The sequence below is a fragment of the Bos grunniens genome, chromosome 29 (assembly GCF_055505025.1).
Source record: "Bos grunniens cultivar Pamir isolate PY7600 chromosome 29, Bosgru_T2T1.0, whole genome shotgun sequence".
In the NCBI taxonomy this organism is placed as follows: Eukaryota; Metazoa; Chordata; class Mammalia; order Artiodactyla; family Bovidae; genus Bos; species Bos grunniens.
Window position 1 is genome coordinate 14,975,438 of NC_141193.1, and position 25,729 is coordinate 15,001,166.

Below are 25,729 nucleotides of genomic sequence, written 5' to 3' on the forward strand. Positions count from 1 at the left end.
TTGTATATATTACTTACATCTTTGGTGGTGGTTTAGTCACTAAGTCATGTTCGACTCTTGCAACCCCATGGACTGTAGCCTGTTAGGCTCCTCTGTCCATGGGATTTCCCAGGCAAGAATATTGGAGTAGGTTGCCATTTCCTTCTTCAGGGGATCTTCCCAACCCTGGAATTGAACCTGTATCTCCTGCATTGCAGGTGGCTTCTTAGAACTAAACATCCTTGTGTAATTCTAGGGTCAAATGACGATGACATATTTACATTTCTTTCATGGGTCCTAGAAAATAGTATTTAATATAATGAAAAGTCCAAATATTAAATTAGGACCTAGATCAGAGGATGATTTTTATCTTGATGTAATCGTCTCTGAACATAGCAAGGCAGGGATTGTCTTTGTTGTGAAAGTAAATGTCGCTGAAGTACAGTCTACATCCAGAAAACTACAAAGTCATAAATAACAGCCTGATGAATTTTCACAGCGTGAGAATACCTGGGGACCCAAGTCAAGACACAGGGTGGGCCACAGCCCCAGGAGTCCCCAACACCTTCTAATTCCTCTTCACTCCCAAGTAAAACTATCTCCTGACTTCAACACCACAGACACCATCTGCTTGTTACTGAACTTTGTATACATAGAATTATGTGACACATACACTTCCGGAGCATGAGAATCTTTTGTTTGTGAGACTTTTCCATACTATTGTGTATTACTGTAAGTTGTTCATTTTCTTTGCCACTTTGTTTTCTACTGTGTGAACTTGTTTTGTTCAGTCACTAAGTCGTGTCCAGTTTTTGGTGACCCCATGGACGGCAGCACGCCAGGCTTCCCTGTCCTTCACTGTCTGCCGGAGTTTGCTCAAACTCATGTCCATTGAGTTGGTGATGCCATCCAACCGTCTCATCCTCTGTCGTCTGCTTCTCCTCCCACCTTCCATCTTTCCCAGCATCAGGGTCTTTTCCAATGAGTCAGCTCTTTGCATCAGGTGGCCAAAGTATTGTATGTACCACAATTCATTTATCTATTTTCAGCACAGAAGTTTGGGTTGAACTATGCAATTCTGACACTGACTAGTTGGAGTTAGGTCACATCACAGGTCAAGGGCAGAGTCCTCCATGAGACTGTCTCTAATTTAGGCACCATCCTCAAGCGAGGGGGATCCCATGCCCCCTGCACTTCTGAGCAACTAGACTAGTAGCATTTAGGGAATTTCCACTACCCTCTTAGGTCTAATAATTCCCTAGAATGGTGCACAGAGGTCAGAAAAGTGCTGGGCTTAGAATTGCCATTTTATCATAAAGCACACACGTCAGGACCAGCCAAATGAAGAGATGCTTAGGGCAAAGTTTGGGAGGGTCCCAGATGAGAAGTGCCTGTGTCACAGCCCTGGAGGCCGAATGTGTCATCACCAGCGTGGGAGGCTCACCTGAGCTTCTGTGTCCAGAGTTCTTGTCGAGGCATCATCACAGCAGTGTGATCAATTGGATCCGTGGCCCATGACTGATCTCCTCTCTAGCCCCTGCTCCCCTCCCTGGCTATACCCCCTCATTCAAAGCCACAGCCCTGTTTTCAGGTAGTTGGTTTTCTAGGCTCAGTCATCCCCATCTGGGCCATCTCATTAGCATAAACTCAGGTATGGTCACAGATCATCAGGAGTGACAAAGACGTGCCATTTACTTGGGAAATTCCAAAAGTTGTGAGGCTATTTCCTAGGGGACAAAAGTCAGTCATAGTCTTTCTTTCTTGGTCAACAAAGTCATTTCCAGTGTCCAGTGTCTGGCCAATATGAAGGTACCACTGTGAACTTTCTTACATGTCCTTTACTGAACATATGTGCATATTTCTGTTGGGCACACATTTAGGGGTAGAATTGCTGGGTCATAGGGTACGGCTTTAACCTGTGCTTGTGAACCTTTCACTAAAGTGATGATATTGAGCATTCATCTTCCAGTTATTTGTGTTTTACACTATACTCTGATTATGAAGCTTGGATCTGAATTACTGGGTGATCTGCATACACATTCCCACTGTAGCACACCGTGTCTTCCCAGTGGGGTAAGGTTGTGTGTGTTGGGGGTGGGAGAGGGTAGCACACGGTAGTTGTTCTTTTGATGTCTTACATGAATGTATCAGAAAACCAGATCCCCAAAACTACTTTCTGTCAATCTTGAGCCTTTGCTTTTATAACAAAACAGCAGACATTGGGTATCTATGAGCACTGGGCTACGATGCGGTGAGAATGGTGGGGGTGCCAGGCATTTGAGTTTTATTGGGGCCCATTGGTCACTGGCCTCCATGGTCTCTCTCCTATGGCTGCAGTTCTTCGAGAGCAAGAGAAGAATTGGCCCTGCTATGAATGCAACCGCCGATTTATAAGCTCTGAACAGCTGCAGCAGCATCTCAATTCTCACGATGAGAAACTGGATGTGTTCAGCAGGTATAATGAGGGGGAAGTTTTCACAAACTTAGTGTTTAAAGTTCCAGAGTCATTTCTGCATCATCTATGAATGTATGAGGGTGTGTGTGTGTGTCTGTATGCACATGGGTGGGTGTGTAGACAGATAACCAGTTAGGCTGCTAAAGGACATTTCTTATGCATCATTTCCTTTCCTCCCCCTGGTCCTCATCACAACTTGGGTCTTTTCCAGAATAATGCTTACCTAGCAATAGGAGGTCTTTCCACCTTAGTAAACATTTCCCTGAACAAGCATAATCAATACCCAGCAATAGGAGATCTTTCCGTCTCCCCTAACTAGAGATTCTGAAATAGGAATTCTTGAGATAGCATACACCTTTGAAATAACCTGCACCTCTGATTTTCAAACTCTTCAAAGGTAAGATTCCTTCATTAAACTAACTCTTGTGTTTAATTCCTATATGAAAAAAAAGAAAAAGGGGTAAATGAAGGAGAATTCCACAGGGCGGGATGGGCAGCAACTGGATCATGTAGGCCTGATGGTAGTGATAGGAGATTTGAATTTCATTTTATGTGTGATAAGAAGTCCTCAGAGGTTGCTGAGCAAGGGATATTATGATGTCAATTATATTTCTAAACATCACTATGCGTGCGTGCCCAGTCCCTTCAGTGTGTCTGACTCTTTGTGACCCCCATGGACTGTAGCCCGCCAGGCTCCTCTGTCCATGGGATTTTCCAGGCAAGAATACTGGAGTGGGTTGTCATTCCCTCCTCCACGGGATCTTCCTGACCCAGGGGTCAAACCTGCGTCTCCTGCATTGGCGGGTGGATTCTTTACTACTAGCACCACCTGGGAAGCCCAAGCATCACTGTGGATAAAAGTGAAAACAGCACTGAGGTTGTACTGCAGTAAGAGGGAAGACGGGGAGTCTGGTTAGACACTATTGCAACAGTTTGGATGAAAAATGAGAGTGGTTTGGATTGGGGTAGTCTCAGTGGGACAGACGTAGGCTTGCCAGTGTTTATAGAATTTGAGAAGAGAGAAGGTGGTGTGAAATGACCTTTAGGAACGTGGGAGAGTAAATACTCCAGGGAAGTGCGGTGTGATTGCCTGCAGCAGCAAGAGCTCACTGGGGGCTCTCGTGAGTCAAGGCCATGTCCTCACCCAGTGTCTCTCCCCGTGAGGGTGTCTGTGCAGGGAGGGCACGGAGTGGGTTTCACCAAGCGCCTGCAACGCAGTGAGAGTGGCGAAGCAGCAGGGTGGGGGAAGAGCATGTGCGCGGGATCACTCCGCACTCCAGTGATGGGCTTTGGAGGTGATGAGTGGAAGAAGGGAGGGAAAACGTGAAGGGGACGCGACTGCTGACGGGCTGCAGGACTGGAGATGCTGGTGAGGGGGCAGGATCTGGGAGTTCAGGCGCCCAAGGGGTGAACTGGAAAGTTAGGACACAGTGTTGAAGTGGACAAGGCATGGCGTCAGGGTCCTGGGGTTCTGCAGCCACCGGGGACGACAAGGGCAAGGTGTGACCTCGGGAGCAGACGGCCGAGGTGCGTGGAGGGCACAGCGAGCATTCTGTCCTGCACTTCCTCCAGGGCATCCCAAACACTCCAACGTGGCTCTGTTATAACACCTTTTATACCCTCTTGAGAGTTTTGGTTTATATGCCTGCTGCCTCTGCTGGACTTCTGAGGGTAAGAACTGTTGGATATCACTTCCCATCTTTTAGTGCTGAGCACCAGGCAGGGCACACTGCAGATAAAATGTTCATTAGCCAACTGCTAAAAGAAATTTGAGACAATTAGACAAATCTGAACTTTGACTAGATTTAATAAACATTGAGCAACTATCAGTTGCGATAATGGTATTGAGATATGCATTTTATATATATATATTTATATATCTTTATGTTTTAGAGATATGTATTTAAATATTTATGAATATGAATGAGATGAAATGATGTCTGGGATTTAGTTCAAAATAGTCTAATGGGTATGTGTGTAGGACAAGTGGTGATGATTCAAATAGAATAAAACTGCTCACGAGCTAATAAGTATTGAAATGAGGTAGTGAGTACACTGGGCTTGTATTTGCCATATTTGCCGACGTTCAGAATTTCCCATAAAAAAGGATCTTTTAAAAGTCCTTGGAAAAAAATCTATATTTTTAATTAAGTTGTTAAGTACGTGAGTGGAAGAATAAAGCACAGTCTGATTGATTTTAAATGCATCTTGCACGCATGTCTTCTAAAGGAGATTTTAGTGACATACTTTTCTGAATCCCTTTGATTAAGGAACTTTTGTATGTTAGAAACCTTTCAAAGGGGATAAAATTCATTTGGCATTTATTGGATATATTATTGAACCACTGAATTAGAAATTCGTTCTGGCCTCCCAGAAGATTATAGTAAAGCAAGAACATATCTTTGACTCTAGCCAGATTCCATGGAAGGAATATGAGGTGAGCAAGGGGAAAGACCCCAATCTTGTCTCTAGGACACACACCAGGCTCGGTGTGTTCTGTCCTGTCTGCATTGCTCACATAACTGTGGAGATGTGTTCGAGCTTTCAGAATGTCCAGTGGCAAAATGGTGTCAGCACTTTGAATTTTTAAAGCTCCCTTTATTCTGAATAATTTAAGATGTCTCTTTGAGCTATATAGACAAGGAAAGATGAGAAATTGAGATAGCGTGTATTGGCAAAATGATCGTCTACAGAATCAGGAAAAGAAATAAAGTGAGTGGAAATCAAGATTTGGAGTTACTCCGGATCATTTAGGGAAATATTTGTTGTGGAGTATTATGTAACTGTGACTATTTATCACCCGATCTCTTGTCCCCAGAGCAAGAGGCAGAGGAAGGGGCCGAGGCAAGAGGCGGTTTGGCCCTGGTCGAAGGCCAGGACGTCCTCCCAAATTTATCCGCTTGGAGATAACCAGTGAAAACGGGGAAAAGTGTGACGATGGGACACAGGTGAGGGGGGAGGGGAAGGCAGGAACTCTTCTTGGATGCCTGCTCAGAGAATTTAGAATTGTCACTGGACTCAAACACAATGCCTTTCAGAGGCTGACAGTCCTGCCTGTTGGCACTTCGCTGCCTGTTAATTAAAATCTGATCAGACAAAGACTCAAAAGAGCGTATTTTTAAACATTACTTACAACAGAAGGCCAACTTTGCAGCCCTAAAGATTTGAAATTGTCCAGAGACATTATGGGGGCCTCTGTTTAATTAGTTCAGACAATTGAAATTATGATATTCCAGAAGAATCCCGCCTTCTTTTTTCCTCATAAAGTGATCTGGAATATGTCATGGTTTTTACATCCTGTGAATGGTTACCTAATTCATGTTCTCAGGAGGAAAATAATCTTTTCTGAGCATTATGAGGCTAATCATTTAAAACATAAAGCAGCAGTTCTAAGTCCTTGCATGGATGTCTGTCTAGGCAGGGAAATAACTCCTGGTTCTTGTGATTTCAGGACCTGTTGCATTTTTCCACCAAGGAGCAGTTCGATGAGGCTGAAGCTGCGACTCCTAACGGGCTGGACCAACCAGAGCAGCCCACCCTCCCGCTCCCTCAGCTGCCCCCGGAAGCCCCATCTTCTCTAGAGCAAGAGCCGGACACGCATGAATTGCACCTGCAGCCCCAGCATGAGGAGAGCGTGCTGCCCGCCCAGAGCACCCTGACGGCCGACGACATGCGCCGTGCCAAGCGCATCCGGGTAGGCGGGATGCCCAGCTCCCCCTTCCCCCACCCCCTCCGCCCACTGCATGGGCGCCAACTCTCCTGCAGGCGGCCAGCTCTGTAGGCGCCATGCTGTTCACCATCCGCTGCTCAAGCCCTTGTTTGTTTTGGAAGAAAGTGTGAACTGTTTCTCAGGGCCTCCGTGTCCCATGGCAGGCTGGCATGGCTGGTCCTCGATTCCATCAATTTAGCAGTGACATGGAAGCCTGGCTCTTGGCAACATCCAGACTAGTGTGGTTAGAGTAGGATAGCGCCCTGGATCCTAAAACTCACAGATTGGAAATGGAGAAATAAGTACACTGAGCTATAATAGTTAATTACATTGAAGCCAGGCTAATCTGTGCCTGATCAGAGCTCTCAAGTCACTTTGGGGTTTTGAATTTGGTTGTCGACAATTTCCAGTGGGAGACTGGCAAATGCCATGTCGTGTCAATGCCCAGGGACCTGAGTCCAAGCAGATCTGGCAGGTGCGGCCCAGATACGGGGACAGCATGGAGCTAAGCTCCAGGTGTGGGGGTAGGGCAGTGTCTTCTCTCCTATGTAAGCCGCGTTATGACTTCAGACCGTGTGGCTGCAGGGCCTCCGTCAGTGGCTGCCTGGCCAGGTGTATCTTGTCCATATTTAACAGATAGCGTTGAGTGTGCATTCGGACCTGTGGGAGACACAGGTGGAGAGCCATGTCGTTTTGCGGGCTCAGTGCCTGTGCGGACAATTAACATCCAGAAAACAATGACTTAAATCCATGTTTGTGGCAGCAAGCTGTTTAAAGACATTTCTTAGTCCTTTATATGTGGATGAAAGAAACTTTTTGTGTATCTTCCCAGGCTTTGCAGTTTCTAGATGAACGCTCATTTCAGCTTATGTTTCTTTCAGTCTTATTTACCTATAGGCTAGAAGGCACAGACAAAACTTGAACAATAGTCTTGTCTGAGCCTTTATGTAAAAATACATTTAAACATTTGTTCTGTATGGCGTCGTGGACGGGATTCTGAGCAGTCAGGCTGAATAGCCTTTATGAGGGTCCTGAAATGGAAACCTGTGAACCTTATAGCTCCATGAATATTATTTCAAAAGCAAACATAAGCATACAGAGAAATACAGACCAGAACAGCAAAGGGCTATGAATACTTTCTATCCATCATGTTACATGATTCCCAGTCTGCTTTCCTCTCTCTCTTGCACAACTGCTGTCTTTTCGCTTTGGCCGTTCTGATTTCTTACTAGGTCCAGAGACTTGCTTCCTAGATTTAATTTTTTGCAGGCAAAAATTAAAGCCCACGTGTGTTGTGAGGCGTGGGTGTGCAAGCATAGTGCGGCCATGGTTGTATGTGTGTTCTGGAATGAACTGGGTCACTGGTTTTGGAACAAGTTTCCTTGTATCAAAGCAAAACCCACATGCATGTGACTTCTGGCAGTCAGTCTTAGGTGAGCTAGTTTTGTTTTTTTACCTTCTCACACATTCTAAAAAGCAGGGCTATGTATTTTTTCATCTCTTCTATCCAGATTGGTAATGACCCACTGAAGGGAAGCCTTCCAACCCCATTGGTAATGTAACTATTTTTCTCTCCTCTAATGCTGCCTGCTCAGTTGGAGCTGCAGGTATGTCTGTTTCCTGTTTCACTCACATAACAGAATGCTATTTAAGTGTCTGCCTGACCTACTGCTCTTTGCAACCCGTACTTACTAAATCCTAGTGGAAACTACAGTTTGGTTGCTATAGTCAATGTAAATTAGTTAATAAATAATGCTAATTTATTATTAATTTATTAAGAATCAGTGAGTAAACTGTGGGCTGCAGTGTGCTCATACATGAAATGAAGGGTAGGACTAAGTAATCTCCAAGGTCCCTTTGAGCTCTGAAACAGCCGAGTGTTCTGAAATGCCTTCTGAAATGACACCGAGTTCTGACTGGATGTCCAGTACTTTCGAGGTGCATAGGAGAATTTTCACTGGAGTTCTGTCTGCTGGGATCTTCCAGTCTAACTAGGGACACAATGCTAATGTAAGCTGGGTCACAGTTCAGTATCACATTTAAGGGTGCGTACATACATGCGTGCTCAGTCATTCAGTCCTGTCTGACTCTTTGCAACCCCATGGACTGCAGCCTGCCAGGCTCCTCTGTCCATGGGATTTCCCAAGCAAGAATACTGAAGTTGGTTGCCATGCTTTCCTCCAGGGGATCTACCTGACCCGGGGAAAGGTAGAGCCCATAATTACTAGAGAAACTTGGAAGAGTGAAAGATTTAAAGAAAGCTGGATTCAGGGAATAATTCGTAGATGAAGTGAGAGTTAAACTGGTCCTTGAAAGACAGACAGGAAGAAGGGAGGCCGTTTCAGAGGTGGGCAGCCATAACTTCAAAGGCCAAGACCCAGGAATGTGCTTGGTGTGGTTGTGGGCACTGTGCACGTTGGTCTGACCCGAGCACGGGTGCCAGCTGGAGGAGAGTGGAGAGTGAGATGCTGGGCAGGACTAGCCCAACAGAGGTTCTGAAAACCAGGCAGAAAATAGACCAGAGGAAAGTTGTTGTTCTTTTTTTTTTAAAGCAAACAAACATGATTGATTTCCTTTTCGTATCAGGGTCAAAATAACATGAAAATTGGTCAATAATTTAGGTTCCTTTTGCTATTCATATCAGACTTTAGAAACATTTTATGGGTTTTGTCTGCACAGAATCTGTTATCTCAGGACTCACTTCAATGTGAGTAGAATCCCTCGTCACAGGTTTTAGCATCTCTACCATTTTGGCAACTTATGTTCCATCCAGCACAGAGTTGTTGGCCAACGGCAACTCTGGGATTCATCTTTGCTGCCTCTGCCCTTTCTCATTATTGCTTCTAGAAAATATGTACCGATCGCAGCTCTGCAGTGCAGGAGGTATGGTAGAGATGGCCTCTAAGTGGGGAGAGGGAGCGGGCAGTTTCAGTACTTCCACTGCCTTGTCATGAAGGGGCCCCAGGAGGATTATTTGATCACAGATGCAATCCGGTTCCTGTATGTAGACAGCGTCCAGGGCTCCATGGAAGTCACAAAGACAGTCAAGACAAGGTTTGTCCACAGAGCTAAGGAAGTGGAGCTGCTGCTGGGTTTAGATCCAGTGTCTGAGGACACTCACACTAAACAGAGATGACAGGAGTCTTATAAGCGTAATGAACCAAAATAAAACTGCGATCCAGATTTGGCGTCCAAGGGGAAGTGGAACCCCTGAGGGACCAAGATCAGTTGCTGTGCACTGTCTGCCCTTGGAAACATTGCTGAACCTGGGCAAAAGAAATGATGATTAGATTTCCTTCACCCTGTACCTTGAACCTCTGAACCTCATGATAGCATTTGTTCATTTGTAATATTTAAAGTCTGGAAAGTAGCCAGAATAGTGAGAGCTTTTATGTAAAATAAGTATCTTTCCAGATAGAGTAGCGAGATTAGGTGACTGCTAAGCTGTATAATGAAGTGAAAGAGAGCTCTCTGGCTGATTTCAAAAAGGTTTTTTGTTTACAACCTCTTCAGATGCTGCAGAAAAGATCTGGAAATCATTCTTTTTGATTTTTCACATGAGATACATTTCATTAATTCACAGACTTTTACTGACACTTTCTATGAACTCAGCTTTTTAAAGAGATCTAGATTCAAAGCAGAATAAAATATGATGCAACCCGTCAGCTTGGGAAGACGACAGAATTGCTAAATATTTATTCAATAAATGAGTAGGTAAAATGTCTCTCCCAGCCTTTTTAGAGAAGCCTTGAGAAAGTTGTTTCCTGTTACATAGGAGCTATGTTCAAAATTCTTGACAGTAATAATAAATTAAAAAATTGACAATAATTATTTTGCTTTCCCCCAAGAGATTATTTCACAATAAATTTAGAAGTTGCTACTTATAAGTAATTTGAAATTTAAGAGTTTCAACATTGTTCATTATACTATTTTCCATTGCACAAATAATGCTTTAAGCTCTTCATTAATCCTTTAATTATTATTCTCTTATAGTTACCCAAGCATGAAAGTGAAAGTGTTAGTCACTCAGTTGTATCCGTCTCTTTGAGACTCCATGGACTGTAGCCCGCCAGGCTCTTCTGTCCATGGGATTTCCCAGGCAAGAATACTGGAGTGGGTAGCCATTCTTTTCTCCAAGGAATCTTCCCAACCCAGGGACCAAACCCATGTCTCCTGCATTGCAATATGAGCCATAAGCAATGGCTTATGGCTGCAATATGACCACTGCAATATGAGCCATAAGCATACCCATTCACAGATATATTTTTTGAGAAATTATTTTCTTCCCTCATTGTTGTCTAGAGCTTTCCTCCCGGTGTTTTGAGGAATTTATGAATGAGTCTTCATTATAGTAGAACTGAAATATTGAATCTGTATTCTCTGTGTGAAAGATGAGTCTGTTGATTTGCTGTCAGTAGAGAGGACAGTGTTTTCCCAGTGGTAGTGATGAATTTATACTAAGCATCCATATTCTCTCACTTGGATTCCTTATAACAATTGCATGAACTCACAAGATGGCTAATCAGCATTAGACGTGCAATCTGTAACCGAGAAAAAGAAAAAGAGCAGAATTGACTGGTCTAGACAGGGAACAGAGCAATAAATTTAACCCAGTTAGCGAGGAATTCTAACCAGTGGCACTAACCAGCTACACTGAAGAGCATTTCTTAAGTAGGACATAATTAAGGCACATATTCCATTTAGGATGTGTGCTTATATGTCTTATCTCAGCAGCAAACACGTCCATGTAAATCTGTATCTTTGTTCTCTTTCAGTTCTTTTTCATAAATTGATATGCAATTCATGTACTATCAAATTCACTCTTTGTGTTTTTAGAATATTCCTAAAGTGGTACAGCCATCGCCACCAGTCCCGGAACATTTTCATCATCCTCAAAAGAAATCCCATGTCCACTGGCTCCTTCCTCCAGCCCCTGCTACGCTTCAGTTCTTTTTATTATCTTTAGTTTTGCTAAATGTCTTAATCAAGCTTCAAATTCTTTGGCTCAAGGACTTCAACAAGTAACATTTGGCTGACTTGCTCCCACCTCATCATGCATGCGTCACTCCCCCCAAGTCATTTCTTCCAAATCTTCAATTTTTATTCTACTTGACTCTGGGATTTTTTCTATTGTACAACTCTTATTTTTTGAACGTGACCTAGATCCTTTCAGAAGAAAGCACACACACGTAGGCATAAAACAAAACCCAAAGTCTGTCTTTTCAAGATCAACTTCTTTGAAGATGGCTTCATTTTTAAGGTCTCTACCAGAAAAAAATCTTCTTTCAACAGTGTATCCTAGTTTAATTTCTGTGGAAAGTCTGTGATTGCTGAGATCGTCCTCTCTTCCTATAAATGTGTGAGCTGCTTGCACGTTTGGCCTACTCACTAAGTAATCCCACTTGTGTGTGTCTTTCAGAATGCAGCTCTGCAGCATCTGTTCATTCGGAAGTCTTTCCGGCCTTTTAAATGCTTGCATTGCGGGAAGGCCTTCCGAGAGAAGGACAAACTGGACCAACACGTGCGCTTCCATGGGCGGGAGGGGAACTGCCCGTTGACCTGTGACCTCTGTAACAAGGGCTTCATCAGCAGTGCATCCTTGGAGAGCCACATGAAGCTCCACTCGGACCAGAAGACTTACTCTTGCATTTTTTGCCCAGAATCCTTTGACCGCCTTGATTTGTTGAAAGATCACGTGGCCATTCATATCAATGATGGCTACTTCAGCTGCCCAACTTGTAAGAAACGGTTCCCAGATTTTATCCAGGTGAGTACCAACTGCCGAGATGCCCGAGTACTGCCGTTTTTAGGAAAGAAAAACAGCGGTTTTTGGAAAATTGAGATGGCCCGTTATCTGTATCTTTCATCTCCCTTCTTGACAGCAACTTCATAGTTGGAGAATGATGTCTCTTCAAACTGCTTTTGATAAGCAGAGGATGATTGTGACCCTTAATTGTCGAAATAAGACATTGACGTTTAAACATTTAAGTTATATTACAGTTTGAAATAAACAATCAGGTCTGGTTATTATTTTTAAAAAAGTCTTTCTTCATCCTTGCCAATACTCACTACTTATAAAATACGTAGCAGCTGTAGAAGACAGACTCCCATTTCCTGCCTGGAAATATTTTCCCCCATTACTGTGGTTTCCTGTCTTAAGCTACTAAGGTGGTGCATTTTGGAAGGAAATGAAAGAATAAGTTGGTATATAACATACAGATTTTTGGGGGGAGACCATATTGTACAGCATGTGAGATCTTAGCTCCCAATCCTGGATTAAACCTGTGCCCCCTGCTTTTGAAGTGTGGACTCCTAACCATTGGACCACAAGGGAAGTCCCAGTATACTTTGGTTTTAAACACTGAACTCCTCCCCTGTGCTATATTCTGGAGCCAAATGGGGTGAGGATAAGTTCCAGAATATTCATGATTTCATCTGGACTTCAAGTGATAATAGTGTTATATGCTAGTGAATGAATAAGTAAGTCTAAATATCTAATGAGTTTCCCTGGTGGCTCAGATGGCAAAGAATCCACCTGTAATGCGGGAGCTTGCCTGGAAAATCCCATGGACGGAGGGGCCTGGTGGGCTGCAGTCCATGGGGTCGCTAGGAGTCAGACACGACCGAGCGACTTCACTTTATTTTTTCACTTTCATGCACTGGAGAAGGAAATGGCAACCCACTCCAGTGTTCTTGCCTGGAGAATCGCAGGGATGGGGGAGCCTGGTGGGCTGCTGTCTATGGGGTCTCACAGAGTTGGACATGACTGAAGCGACTTAGCAGCAGCAGCAGCAGCAGCAATGCGGGAGACTTGTGTTCAATAATAAAAACATCCCCCTTCTCTGTTTTTTAAATTACCAAAAGAAAACTGAGATTTAATCATAGTTCTAGTATTGAGAGTCTTGGTAATTTTCTCACTTTACACAATTAGGTAAGTTTCTTCTTAAAATTTTTTTTTAATTTTTATTTTTTAGCCATGAGAAGTTGCATTAGGGCAGAATTTAATGGCAAAAGAGACTCCAAAAATAATAAAGGACAAGTCTTATAGGAATGGTTTGATAGCTCAATACCTAGGTCCCATACATAACTCTTCTTCACTGGATATTTATGACTGAGAGACTTTAAAGGCCATATTCTTTTATTTAAGTTATCTGAAAGTACAGGGAATAAGTCTCAAGTAAGAGGAAAGGATGCTAGTGTTGTATTGTCCTCATAAATGGGTAATGTGTTTTGTATCATTGAATTCATGTCTTCAGTGGTAAAGAACCCACCTGCCAATGCAGGAGATGCAAGAGACTCCCTTGGAGGAGGAAATGGCAACCCATTCCAGTATTCCTGCCAGGGAAAATCCATGGACAGAGGAGCCTGGTGGGTTCCAAAGTTGAACACGACCGAGAGACTTAACACATGTGCACATGTCTTTAATTCTTCAGAACCTGATTTTTATAGAAGGGTGTAAAGGGACCTATTACTGCAAGGGGCTAAATTGTTTGTATCCATATTGGAAGCAGCAAAAAGTGAGGAAGAATGATTTTCCGTCTTCTTATATTTAATTTTTGCCAAGATTCATTTAAATCCAAAGGAACTCTTACTTTTAATCTTTTTATTTTTTTTTAAAGAGGGAGAGAGACAAACATGGCCCATGTGATCAGGGCTTGGACTAAGCAAGCATTTTCTTCCTCTTCTCAAGTCCTGGGAGGTCCAGGCTGGTAAGGTTTTCTGGCCACCATGAAAAGGAGGCTGTTACTAGTAGGCCAGTTATCAGTCACACCCGATTGGCTCCCAGGCCAGGCTGATGAGAATCCAAGGCAATGCATTTGGCTCCCTCTAGTGTTGGCGAGCTGCCTCCTGTCATTTTCCCTGATTTTCTGTGTCTTCTCTGCCAGGTGAAGAAGCATGTGCGCAGCTTCCACTCAGAAAAGATCTACCAGTGTACAGAGTGCGACAAGGCCTTCTGCCGTCCGGACAAGCTGCGTCTGCATATGCTCCGGCACTCGGACCGCAAGGACTTCCTGTGCTCCACGTGTGGGAAGCAGTTTAAGGTGGGAACCAGCGGGCAGTCTGCGTGGTCTCGGGCCATTGAAATTGTCATGCCTGCTCATTTTGAGGGTGTATCACCTGTGCTCACAGCACAGACTTGAGGTGTAATTTGTGTCTCTTGTTTGATTTGAAAGTGATAGTTGCTCAGTCATGTCCGACTCTTTGTGACCCCATGGACTGTAGCCCGGCAGGCTCCTCTGTCCATGGGATTTTCCAGGCAAGAATACCAGAGTGGGTTGCCATTTCCTTCTCCAGGGATCTTTCCAGCCCAGGGATCTAACCCAGTTCTCCTACATCGCAGGCAGGTTCTTTACCAACTGAGCCACCAGGGAAACCCTAAAATTAAAGAGGAAACTCACTGTAATTTCCCCAAATAATTAATTCATATCTCCAAATAGGGTAATAATGCATCTCCTACAAGAATCCAAGTGTATAATGAATAGAACTAAATTGCTATCAAGGAATTCCTAAGAGGACAATATATTTACCCATCGAATCAAGAGATTTTTTTCTTGAGCATTTATGAAGTGTAAGAGTCTGATAATTGAGCCCTAGGTCATCAGGACGTCATCCAGTGGAAGTGGGAAGTGTATGGGATGTTGAGAGGGTTAGGCTCCTTTGGGGAATGTTAATGACTTCTGGGATTAAGATAAAAGATAATAAGTATAAGAACATGCCTGGAATTTAGAAGAAAGCAAAGGAAAACCCCACAGGAGACTCAGAGATAAGAGTTAAACAAGTAATTGTGAAAATGGTAAAACAAGCTTCCTTGGGAAGCCAGATGTTTTGGCAAAAATGTCACTGAAAGATACTCTGCAGAATATGAGTGTAGGTCATCTTGTCATAGAAACTAGAAAAGAGTCAGAAATGGATTCAGGAGGGGAAAACTGACTTGGAAAAGGAGTCCTGTGTAGAATGTGGAAGTTGGTGGGGCTGCCTGGCCATATACCTCTGAACTTAGCACGGTGGGCATTCAAGAAATGTTTGTTACTTAAATTGTGCTGAAAAATGAAGGGGGTTACAGAAACATCCTCGAGCCAAAATGTGGAAAGAACTGGTCTGGTAGGAAGGTTCAAAGTCTTTATAAGACCAATAACAGTGTAATTATATGTCTGAGAGCAGAGCCTCACTGGATAAGGGAGCTGGCATTTTCGGAGTTTGTTTTTATTCAGGATGGGCTCTGCCTAATTTTCTGTCTGTGGACTCATATCAGCCTGTATCCCTCAATCAGATCATCAGACTAAAAGCTGTGACTTTGACCTGTGATCGTCTACCCCGTCCATAGCGGGTAGTATAAGTGCTTACACACTTCTAAATCCGTATGGTGAAAAACACTTAAATTCACTCGGGGTTTAGAGGAATGCCATGATGTGTGTGAAAACATGTGGGAATTGTTTAAAAAAAAAAAATGTGGGAATTGAGTACATACATGGCTTTGTAAATCCAGTATCACCTACCATTCACGATCAATTTATCTTATAGTTCTTAATACCAAATTTATTCCATGTGCCCTTTGATTGCTTCTACATAAATGCCAAGTCTTTCTTCTCAGAAGTCAGTGTGTAGCTTTCAAACTGAATGGTTATTTTAAAGCCCAGCTCATTGCAATGCACTTACTCCCTGGTGAACGGAATGATTCCCAGACAGTGTTGCCGTGTCCTTGTACCTTCTAGCAACTTGGAGCAGCCCGGTGTGTTCTGTTATTGCTAACTTGTACTGGTTTTTTTTTTTAATCCCTTCAATTAAAATTTTTCTATCCCCTCCCCCACCTGCTGCCTTCTCAAAAATTCTCTGCAAACAGCGGAAAGACAAACTCCGGGAGCACATGCAAAGGATGCACAATCCTGAGAGGGAGGCCAAGAAAGCCGACCGCAGCAGCCGCTCCAAGACATTCAAGCCCCGCATCACGTCCACCGACTACGACAGCTTCACGTTCAAGTGCCGCCTCTGCATGATGGGCTTCCGGAGGCGGGGCATGCTGGTCAGTGTCCACCGCCCTACACCTAAACAGAGTTCTGTACTCAGCCTGTCACCGGCTTTCCTCACTGGCTGGGCATGGTGGGGAGACAAACAGTTCCCAGCATGGGGCTCCTCTCCTTCCCAGGCTCCCTTGCCCCGCCTTGCCATGGTTCATTTCTGGTGTTTCTTAGAAGAGGTCTTTGTGACCACTTTTCCTCGCTGGTTTTGCTTTGTTTGCCATGCTGTCTTTGCTGTGTGTTTTCTTTTTCTCTTCTCTTCTGTGTTCCTGAACCAGCCTTTCTTCTGGTGGAGTCCTCGCCCCCTCCCTGTTCTCTTCTGTGTTCCTGAACCAGCCTTTCTGGTGGGGTCTTCTCCCCTAGCCGCCCACTCTGATTGTCCCAGATATGACACAACAGTAGACGGGACTTTCCATCTAGGCAGGGCATGGGGACCAGCTTAGCAGAGACACCAGGAGAGCTGGTTCTCAGTTCATTTTGCCCTGATGACAGTTTTTGCAACATGTATTTCTGCCAGGACCTGCCAGTAAAGTCGGAGACTGTTATTTAATTTTTTTTAACTTTTCAATTTTATATTTGGGTATAGTTGATTAACAGTGTTGTGAGAGTTTCAGGTGGACAGCAAAGGGATTCAGCTATATACATATACATTTATCCATTCTCCCCCAAACTCCCCTCCCATGTAGGCTGCCACATAACATTGAGCAGAGTTCCCTGTGCTCTACAACATGTCCTTCTTGGTCATCCATTTTAAATATAGTGGTGTGTACGCGTCCATCCCAAACTCTCTTGACTACCCCTTCCCCCCATTCTTCCCCTCTGGTGACTGTAAATTTGTTCTCTAAGTCAGTGAGTCTGTTTCTGTTTTGTAAATAAGTTCATTTGAATCATTTCTTTATGGATTCTACATATGAGAGATATCATATGATATTTCTGATATTTCTCTTTCGGAGACCATTACTTATAAAGCAGAACCTTTGTTTGCATTCTATTCAATATCCTCAGTAAGGTTAGGGCCCTAAGCAATGAGAGACAGGCTTCTGTCAGTAGAATTCACTAAAGAAATTCCTGCTAGTGTAATTTTCCTTTTCTTTTAGTCAAAGGCTGTTAGTGGAATCCACAGCAACCCAATTCACCTTCAGTAATTTGCTGAATTACCGTTAACTCCTGTTAATGCTTTGGTCTCAGAGGGACCTGGCCATGCTGGCTCTGGCCGAATGCCTTACGTTCTGGGACATTGCTTCAGAGAACTTTAACTTCCAGCAGTTGATATCAGAGGTGTTTGTTCAGTGCTTGTAATGGGATCTCTTTTTCTCATTTGCTTTTTTTCCTTTTAGGTAAATCACTTATCAAAGAGGCACCCAGACATGAAGATAGAAGAGGTGCCAGAGTTAACTCTGCCCATCATAAAGCCCAACCGTGACTACTTCTGCCAGTATTGTGATAAGGTAAAGGGCAACCGTCCACAGGAGGACCTTTGCGGGAGCTCCTCTCAGGGCTGGCTTGTCTGTGTGTATAAACTCACGCTGGGCTTCCCACATGGCTCAACAGTAGAGTCCGCCTGTCGTCGATCATGGGTTCGGTCCCTGGGGTGGGAAGAGCCCTGGAGAAGGAAATAGCAGCCCACTCCAGTGTTCTTGCCTGGAGAATCCCATGGACAGAGGAGCCTGGAGGGCTAGTTTATGGGGTTGCACAGAGTCGGACACAACTGAGCAACTGAGCACACACACACATAAATACATACCAGGATCTCGCAGTTTCTCTTGACAGATGGTTCTCTGTCTCAGCAGTTTCCCATTTAGACAAGGAAGGACTAGAAGGGCACCCTCGTTTTAAGCCAAAATTTTTTTCTTAAAAATTAGTTGACTTTGTTTTTCTTGTTGTTTCTTCCTTTTGTGGTTATTATTATTATTATTATTGCTATAGAAGAAGAGGCTTATTGCCAAGAGCTTGGTTTATGAATTGGTTTTAAATTCATAAGCTCTAAAATGAGAGTGCGTGTCATCCTACAGTGGATTTTGGGTTTCTAGAAGATTGAGTAGGATGTGAAGAAGTTTTGTGGTGTAATACTCAACTTGTACATTCTTGATTTTTAGTAGTTTGGAAGAAGATAGGAATAGAATATACATTTATTGTTTCATTGCAACATTGTTCCCTATCCAATGTCAGCTGTATAGGGTATAAGCTATACATAAGTAGTGTCAACTTAAAAGCAAGAAACATTTTTAAAGCACAGATTCACCACTGTGGGTTCTAGTTGCTATTAGACTTGCTGTTTTGGAAGATTCTTTGGCGTATGAGCCAACTACATACATCACAAGAGAGCTTTCTCAGAAAGTTGAAAGGGTGAGCTGGCCTTAGAAGCAGTTCTTTCTATGACTATATATCCACCTCTTAAACTTCAGATAAAGGTATAGATATTTTTACTATTTCTGTCTTAGATGCATAACTTCAAGGAAGATGCCTCACATATCTGTTATGTTCTTGCCCTGCATGCTGTGCTCAGTTGCTCAGTCATGTCCAACTCTTTACAACCCCATGGACTGTAGCCCACCCGTCTCCTCTGTCCATGGGATTCTCCAGGCAAGAATACTGGAGTGGGTTGCCATTTCCTCCTCCAGGGGATATTCCTGACCCAGGGATCGAACCCACGTCTCCTGCATTGACAGGTGGATTCTTTTACCACTGAGCCACCTGGGAAGCCCCATTTATGTTCTTATGTTATTCTAATGTATGTTATATCCTCATTATCCTTCAATATGTCTGTTAATATATTTTATTTTGGGCTATATGAATGCTCTTTCTCATTTCCTTGTGAAATTGTTGGTTTACTTTAAGCAAGACAGCAGAACTATATACTGCTCTCACGGCAAAACTTTTGAATTTTCAGGTTTACAAAAGTGCCAGCAAGCGAAAAGCCCATATTCTGAAGAACCATCCCGGAGCCGAGCTTCCACCAAGCATTCGGAAACTTCGCCCCGCGGGCCCCGGAGAGCCAGACCCTATGCTGAGCACCCACACTCAGCTCACAGGCACCATAGCCACCCCGCCCGTCTGCTGCCCTCACTGCTCCAAGCAGTACAGCAGCAAGGTACGTGGAAGGCTCGGACTGCCTGGGAACCAAGGTCCCGGCTTAGGGAAACATGACTTAAGACAGCTTCTCGGCCGGGTGCTGTGATGGCTTCTTCTGCATTGGTGGGGGGCTAGAGGAACTGTTTTCTGTGATCAGGGACCACAGTACAGAACGGGAAGAGAATATGGAAGGACTGTCTCCAGAATTAGCACCATCTAATTGAGATCTCTAGCACCATCTAGAGAGCCCGAGCACTCTAATGGTTTCCTTTTCCGTTGGTCCGAGGAGGGTCTCAGATTTGAATATCCTGTGCTCGAGGTTTAAATGCTCAGGCTTGCAGCAGCACTATGTAAGAACTTAAATGATGGTTCCTGAAAAGCGAGTCACTTTTGCTTGGGGGCTTATCACCGATTGCTGCAGGTATAGGTGGGATGAGGTCATGCTGTGAGGTATCCTGACCTTACCTGATAGCATGGCAGGGGGTGGGGGGCCGGGGGGAGGGGGTGGGGGGAGTCACACACCTTTTTTTTCCCTTTCATACATGCCATTGTCCCACTTCAGGAAAGGCAGGTAGAGTCAGTGTTGCTCTGACTTTTTTTTTTTTAAAGAAAAAGTATAACATGAAAGACTTTAGGAACCATTGGAGGGTTTGCATTTGGGAAAGCTTGAAAATAACCAGTTCTAGTAATTATTCTTGGTTTTTGCCATTTTTCAGACCAAGATGGTACAACACATTCGAAAGAAGCACCCAGAGTACGCCCAGCTCCCCAACACCATACACACACCTCTGACCACAGCTGTGATCAGTGCCACGCCAGCTGTCCTAACTACGGACAGTGCCACTGGAGAGACCGTGGTGGTAAGTGTGAGCGGAAAGCACCTCTCCTGTCCTTCCTGCCTGTCACAGCTCCAGGGCCGAGGCCACGTGTCTCTTGGTGTTTAATTGGCTAGAGATGTAGCCCACCACCCTTCAGTGTCCTATGCGAGGCACGATGTTTCTGCCTGGGTCTCCCAGTCGGTGCTTTCCAAAGCTGTCTGTGAAAGGAACAGCAGGAAATCCTCAATGCTGCCTGTTCATCCCAAGACTCTCAGAACCTCTGGGCTAACTCCCCTGCCCGACACAGATAGACCGAGATAGAGAGGTCATTTCCAGCACCTTCTTCTTTTTCTTTTTTTAATATTTATTTATCTATTTGACTACACCAGATCCTAGTTGTGCCACACAGGATCTTGTTCTAAATGTATTTATTTGTAATTGAAGGATAATTGCTTTACATTGTCGTGTTGATTTCTGCCAAACACACATAGGATCTTTCAGCTGCAACATGTAAACTCTTAGGTGCAGCATGAGGAATCTGTTGTTCCCTGACTGGGAATCAAACTCAGGCCCCCTGCATTGGGAGTTCTGAGTCCTAGCCACCTGACCACCAAGGAAGTCCCCCAACATCTTCTTAACTTTGGATTTTTGTCTATCTGTGCTTAGGACTTATCTGTAGTCCCCTGATCCACCAGTAAGACAAACCGAAGAAAATTTTTTTTTTGATTGAGCTGTGAGGTATGTGGGATCTTAGGTCTCCAACCAGGGATCGACCCCATGCCCCCTGCATGGGGAACCCAGAGTCTTAACACTGGACCAGGGAAGTGTCCCAAGACAAACCAAATTTTGTAGGATTTCAGAGCACTGAAATAGCTACAACCAGCAGTGTTATTAGCAACGTGCTTCTCGTCATTTTTCTAGACGACAGACCTGCTAACCCAGGCAATGACAGAGCTGTCCCAGACCTTAACGACGGATTACCGAACACCACAAGGGGACTACCAGAGAATCCAGTACATCCCTGTGTCACAGTCTACATCCGGCCTGCAGCAGCCTCAGCACATACAGCTTCAAGTGGTGCAGGTGGCTCCGGTACTGTCCTGCGTTTATTTCTCTTTACCTGCATGAATACCGAATTGCCGTCAGTCAGTAGAGCAGTGGGGGTCACCTAAAGCACCCTATGCTCAGAGCTGGAGCTAGGCCCTACATCACTGTGCCTGTCAGCTGGGAGTCGAAGGCATTTGTACAGCCCCTGCTGTTGATGGCTCTGTGGTGTAAGGGATTTCTGTCAATAGTGTCTAGAGATTTTCTCTAGACACTAGTGAAAATGTGCAGCTAGCTAGCACACTAGCTGCAGTGTGTACCATTATCCTGCCCTACTGCAGGGCATCGTGAGCCTCTTCTGAACCCTTGGGCATCCAGGTTGACTACTTGTTGAGGAGCCTGTTTGATCAGCCCCTACCTGAGCACTGAATGATGTCTATCAGTGGGAGCTTATAAGGAATAATTGTGAATTTTGAGTATCAATACCTTATTAATAGTGAGGTATAATTGTTCCTTCTGCAAGGTAATTAGTAGCTCATTCTTACTGATTCAGGAGCTAAAAGGAAAAATCCTCCTCAAACTATTGTTTCACTTAATTATGCTGAGAAATTGTACTCAAGGCACACATGAACAAACGTTTTGCTTTGAAATAAACTGGACTCTGAAGATTTAAAACTAGTATGAAAGCAGGAAATTGGAAGTTGTCATCGACTGTTCTGTATTTTTTTTATAGGAGGGTTTTTTTTTTTTTTAATATATAGCAGTGTTACTAATTTTAGGCTTTGGAAGAATCTTTGAATATCTGAAGTTGTCTGTAAATTGTGATACATATGTACATTATTTTGGAAAAAGTGTCTCTACTTTGGCCACATGTTCACAGATGTCTGTGCTACAAATAAGGTTAGGAACCACTGCTCTAGTGATCGAGAGTGACAAACCAAAAGCAACTTCTCTACTTTGATCTCTTTTAGCTGATAAAGGGTAGGCCATTACATTTAATTGAAATTTAAGGGGAAAAGATTTTTGATTCCTGAGAGCTTCTTATTCAGCTATATTCCCTCATTTCCCTTCCAGTATTAAATCACATTACTGTTTCATGGTTAGTAAGCATCATTTTTAAATTAATTTATTTTAATTGGGATATAATTACTTTACAATATTGTGATGGTTTTTGCCATACATCGACATGAATCAGCCATGGGTGTGCATGTGTCCCCCTCTCCTGAACTCCCCTCCCACCTCCCTCTCCACCCCATCCCTCTGGGTTGTCCCAGAGTACCAGCTTTGAGAGCCCTCCTTCATGCATCGAACTTGCACTGGTCATCTACTTTACATATGGTAATATACATGTTTCAATTCTGTTCTCTCAAATCACCCCACCCTGACCTTCTCCCACATAGTCCAAAGTCTGTTCTTTACATCTATGTCTCTTTTGCTGCCTTGCATGTAGGATCGTTATTAGCATCTTTCTAAATTCCATATATATGTGTTAATATACTGTATTGGTGTTTCTCCTTCTGACTTACTTCACTCTATATAATAGACTCATTAGAACTGACTCAAAAGTGTACCTTTTTATAGCTGAGTAGTTTTCCATTGTGCATATGTACCACAACTTCCTTATCCGTTTGTCTGCCAATGGATATCTAGGCTAGCAAACATAATTTTTAAGGCTGTCTTTTCCTCTGAAGTTTGCCAGCTTGGCTTCAGTGTGGGCTCTTGGGACTGAGCTCTGGCTCTGAAGTCCCATCTCTTCTGGGGGACATGGTTTCAGCTGCACTTTCTCTCTGGAAGGCTTTCCCTGAACTGTACTCAGCATAGGTCTGGGTTTCTCCTCCCACAGGCCACTTCCCCACACCAGTCGCAGCAGTCCACGGTGGATGTCGCCCAGCTCCACGACCCTCAGACCTACACACAGCACGCCATCCAGGTGCAGCACATCCAGGTCACCGAGCCCCCTGCCCCTGCTATGTCCACATCCCAGGTACGCTGGCCCCTGCTCCAGGGACTAGTCCCAGGATAGTGTGGCCTCAGGGACTCTGGAGATCTACTAAGAGTGGAGAGACATTATCTCAGACCTAGTCTCCTTGACTATGGGAGTGATATCTTTATTTGGGGGGCCTTTAAAGAGTCATCTTTGCCTCCAGTGGCTCATTGGTAAAGAATCCACTTGCCAATGCAGGAGACCCAGGTTCCATCTCTGGGTTAGCAGGATACCTTGAGTGACTGAGCATGCCTGCATTAGGGACACACCATTGAATGCTCAGCCTGGCCTGTCTGGATGGAGCCTGACCTCTGATCTCCTGGAGATCTCCTGTCCTCGGTGGCTGGATGACGGCCGGCAAGAGAGGGGTTGTCTCTGTAATTTTGGAGCAGTGAGATTGTGAAGGATTACTGTGTTTGTGTGATAGAGACCTTCGTTGAGAAAGCAGAACGCTGGAGTGGGTTGCCATTTCCTTCCCCAAAAGCAGAGCTACATCCACTTGCAAAATATTTATTAAATTCTTACTCTTTGCAGGAAACTTTTCTAGATCTTGCCCTCAAGGAGCTTAGAGTCTGGTAGGGATGTAACACGTGTGCACAAGCAAACAGGGCATGAAGGGAAGGTACCTGAACCATAAAGGATGCCCACAGTCTCTCTCCTGACATTCACAGGGGCCAGGACAAGAACACACATGAAGGCTGCATGTCACCACCCTGAGTGGGTAAAGGTTTCACTCAAACCCACCAGCCATTAAATAAGTATGTTCTATCTTCCTGCTTGACATAGGTACTTTCATAATGATCACCTTGGAAAATATACATAAAGTACCCATGGATATTAAATAAGGTGGATAGCGCTAATTAAAAATTAAATGTATCCACAATGCAGTGGGATAATATTTACAGACGTGTGCAAAATTAGCTGTTATACTAAAATAGTGTGCACTGGAAAATAGTAAAAATGAAATTAAAAAAAACAATTAAAAAAAATTAAATCTGTTTTTCTGCCAAACACACGGCTGGCACTGGCAGTGGCCAGGTAGAGGTGGGAGGAAGTAAGGAAAAGGATTGCTGTCATTGTCATTTAGTTGCTAAGCTGTGTCTGACTCTTTGCGACCCCATGGACTGTAGCCCATCAGGCTCCTCAGTCCATAGGCTTCTCCAGTAGTGGGTTGCCATGCCCTCCTCCAGGGGATCTACCCAACCCAGGGATCGAACCCATGTCTCCCGCCTTGGCAGGTACATTCTTTACCACTGAGCCACCAGGGAAGCCCTTTTTTATGGTCTCCAACTGCTTCCTCTTTTGTATCCCACTTTTCCTGGCTCCAACTGCTATGGAAATCTGTAGGATAAACATGCACTTTCTCTGCCCTCCTATTTTTTTTTTTTTTGGGAGGGGGCCTCTGCTGCTTGCTGTCTAATTGCCCCTCCCCTCCTTCTAGTGTAAGGTTTCTGGTGACTTGTCCCAGCCCAAGACAGGCAGCCTCTTCCCACAAGGGGCCATGAGTTTCTCAGGTGCACTAACATCACGCTTCTGAGTTTCTCAAAGGAACCAGAGGCTGGAGGGCCAGGACGGGCTCCTCAGAGTCCCTTGTTGGGATAAGCCGGCTATTCTATCTTCCTGTGGGAAGCAGGGGCTGCTTGCTGCCCCCTTCTCCTCACCCAGGCTCCTTCTTGCACTCATGGGGCCTCTGTACTATGTGGACACCTCGGCTCATGTGTCTCAGCTCCATCCACACCCCTGCAGGTGGCAATCCAGGCCACCCCATTGGTCTCAGGTGCCTGAATACAGTTAGAGGAGCCCTGTGTGGGAGACAGGACCCCTACGGGAGGCCACGCTCAGAGGAGAAATGTGTGTGGATGGATATAGTTAGAGGAGCCCTGTGTGGGAGACAGGACCCCTATGGGAGGTCATGCTCAGAGGAGAGATGTATGGATGGATACAGTTAGAGGAGCCCTGTGTGGGAGACAGGACCCCTGCGGGAGGCCACGCTCAGAGGAGAGACATGTGTGGATGGATACAGTTAGAGGAGTCCCATGTGGGAGATAGGACCCCTACGGGAGGCCATGCTCAGAGGAGAGACGTGTATGGATGGATATAGTTAGAGGAGCCCTGTGTGGGAGACAGGACCCCTATGGGAGGTCATGCTCAGAGGAGAGACGTGTGTGGATGGATATAGTTAGAGGAGCCCTGTGTGGGAGACAGGACCCCTATGGGAGTTCATGCTCAGAGGAGAGATGTATGGATGGATACAGTTAGAGGAGCCCTGTGTGGGAGACAGGACCCCTATGGGAGGTCATGCTCAGAGGAGAGATGTATGGATGGATACAGTTAGAGGAGCCCTGTGTGGGAGACAGGACCCCTACGGGAGGCCACGCTCAGAGGAGAGACGTGTGTGTCCTGGAAGTGGGTACAGGGCCATTTCCAAGGTCCAGGAGGCCTCATGTGAGAAGAGCCAGCCAACATCCCTACAGGGTGCCTCTTGCCCATGTCTAAGGATGACATGGATATGTCATTAGGTTATGGGCCTGTGTCTGAGGATGACGTGGACATGTCATTAGGTTATGGGAACTCAGTGGAGGGAAAGATGGTACTTAGCAGCTACTAAGTCACTTCAGTCGTGTCCGACTCTGTGTGACCCCATAGACAGCA

General features: G+C 44.7%; 1 protein-coding gene across 4 annotated transcripts in view; it reads left to right on the plus strand.

The window, feature by feature from the left end:
* Window positions 1-25,729, plus strand: part of PRDM10 (PR/SET domain 10) — a 98,737-nt gene that overhangs the window by 63,324 nt on the left and 9,684 nt on the right. For 3 of the 4 annotated variants that reach the window (XR_015157387.1, XM_086383137.1, XM_086383138.1), the window contains exons 9-19: window positions 2,317-2,434; window positions 5,253-5,382; window positions 5,886-6,128; window positions 11,563-11,910; window positions 14,030-14,185; window positions 15,985-16,164; window positions 17,497-17,607; window positions 19,050-19,250; window positions 19,948-20,091; window positions 20,971-21,141; window positions 22,937-23,077. Coding sequence is in view for 3 of the 4 variants with exons in the window: in XM_086383137.1 (XP_086239263.1) it covers window positions 2,317-2,434; window positions 5,253-5,382; window positions 5,886-6,128; window positions 11,563-11,910; window positions 14,030-14,185; window positions 15,985-16,164; window positions 17,497-17,607; window positions 19,050-19,250; window positions 19,948-20,091; window positions 20,971-21,141; window positions 22,937-23,077 (1,943 nt within the window). In the remaining variant the exon portion in view is untranslated. The remainder of the gene's footprint in view (window positions 1-2,316; window positions 2,435-5,252; window positions 5,383-5,885; window positions 6,129-11,562; window positions 11,911-14,029; window positions 14,186-15,984; window positions 16,165-17,496; window positions 17,608-19,049; window positions 19,251-19,947; window positions 20,092-20,970; window positions 21,142-22,936; window positions 23,078-25,729) is intronic. The other variant, XM_086383140.1, reaches the window with a different exon arrangement.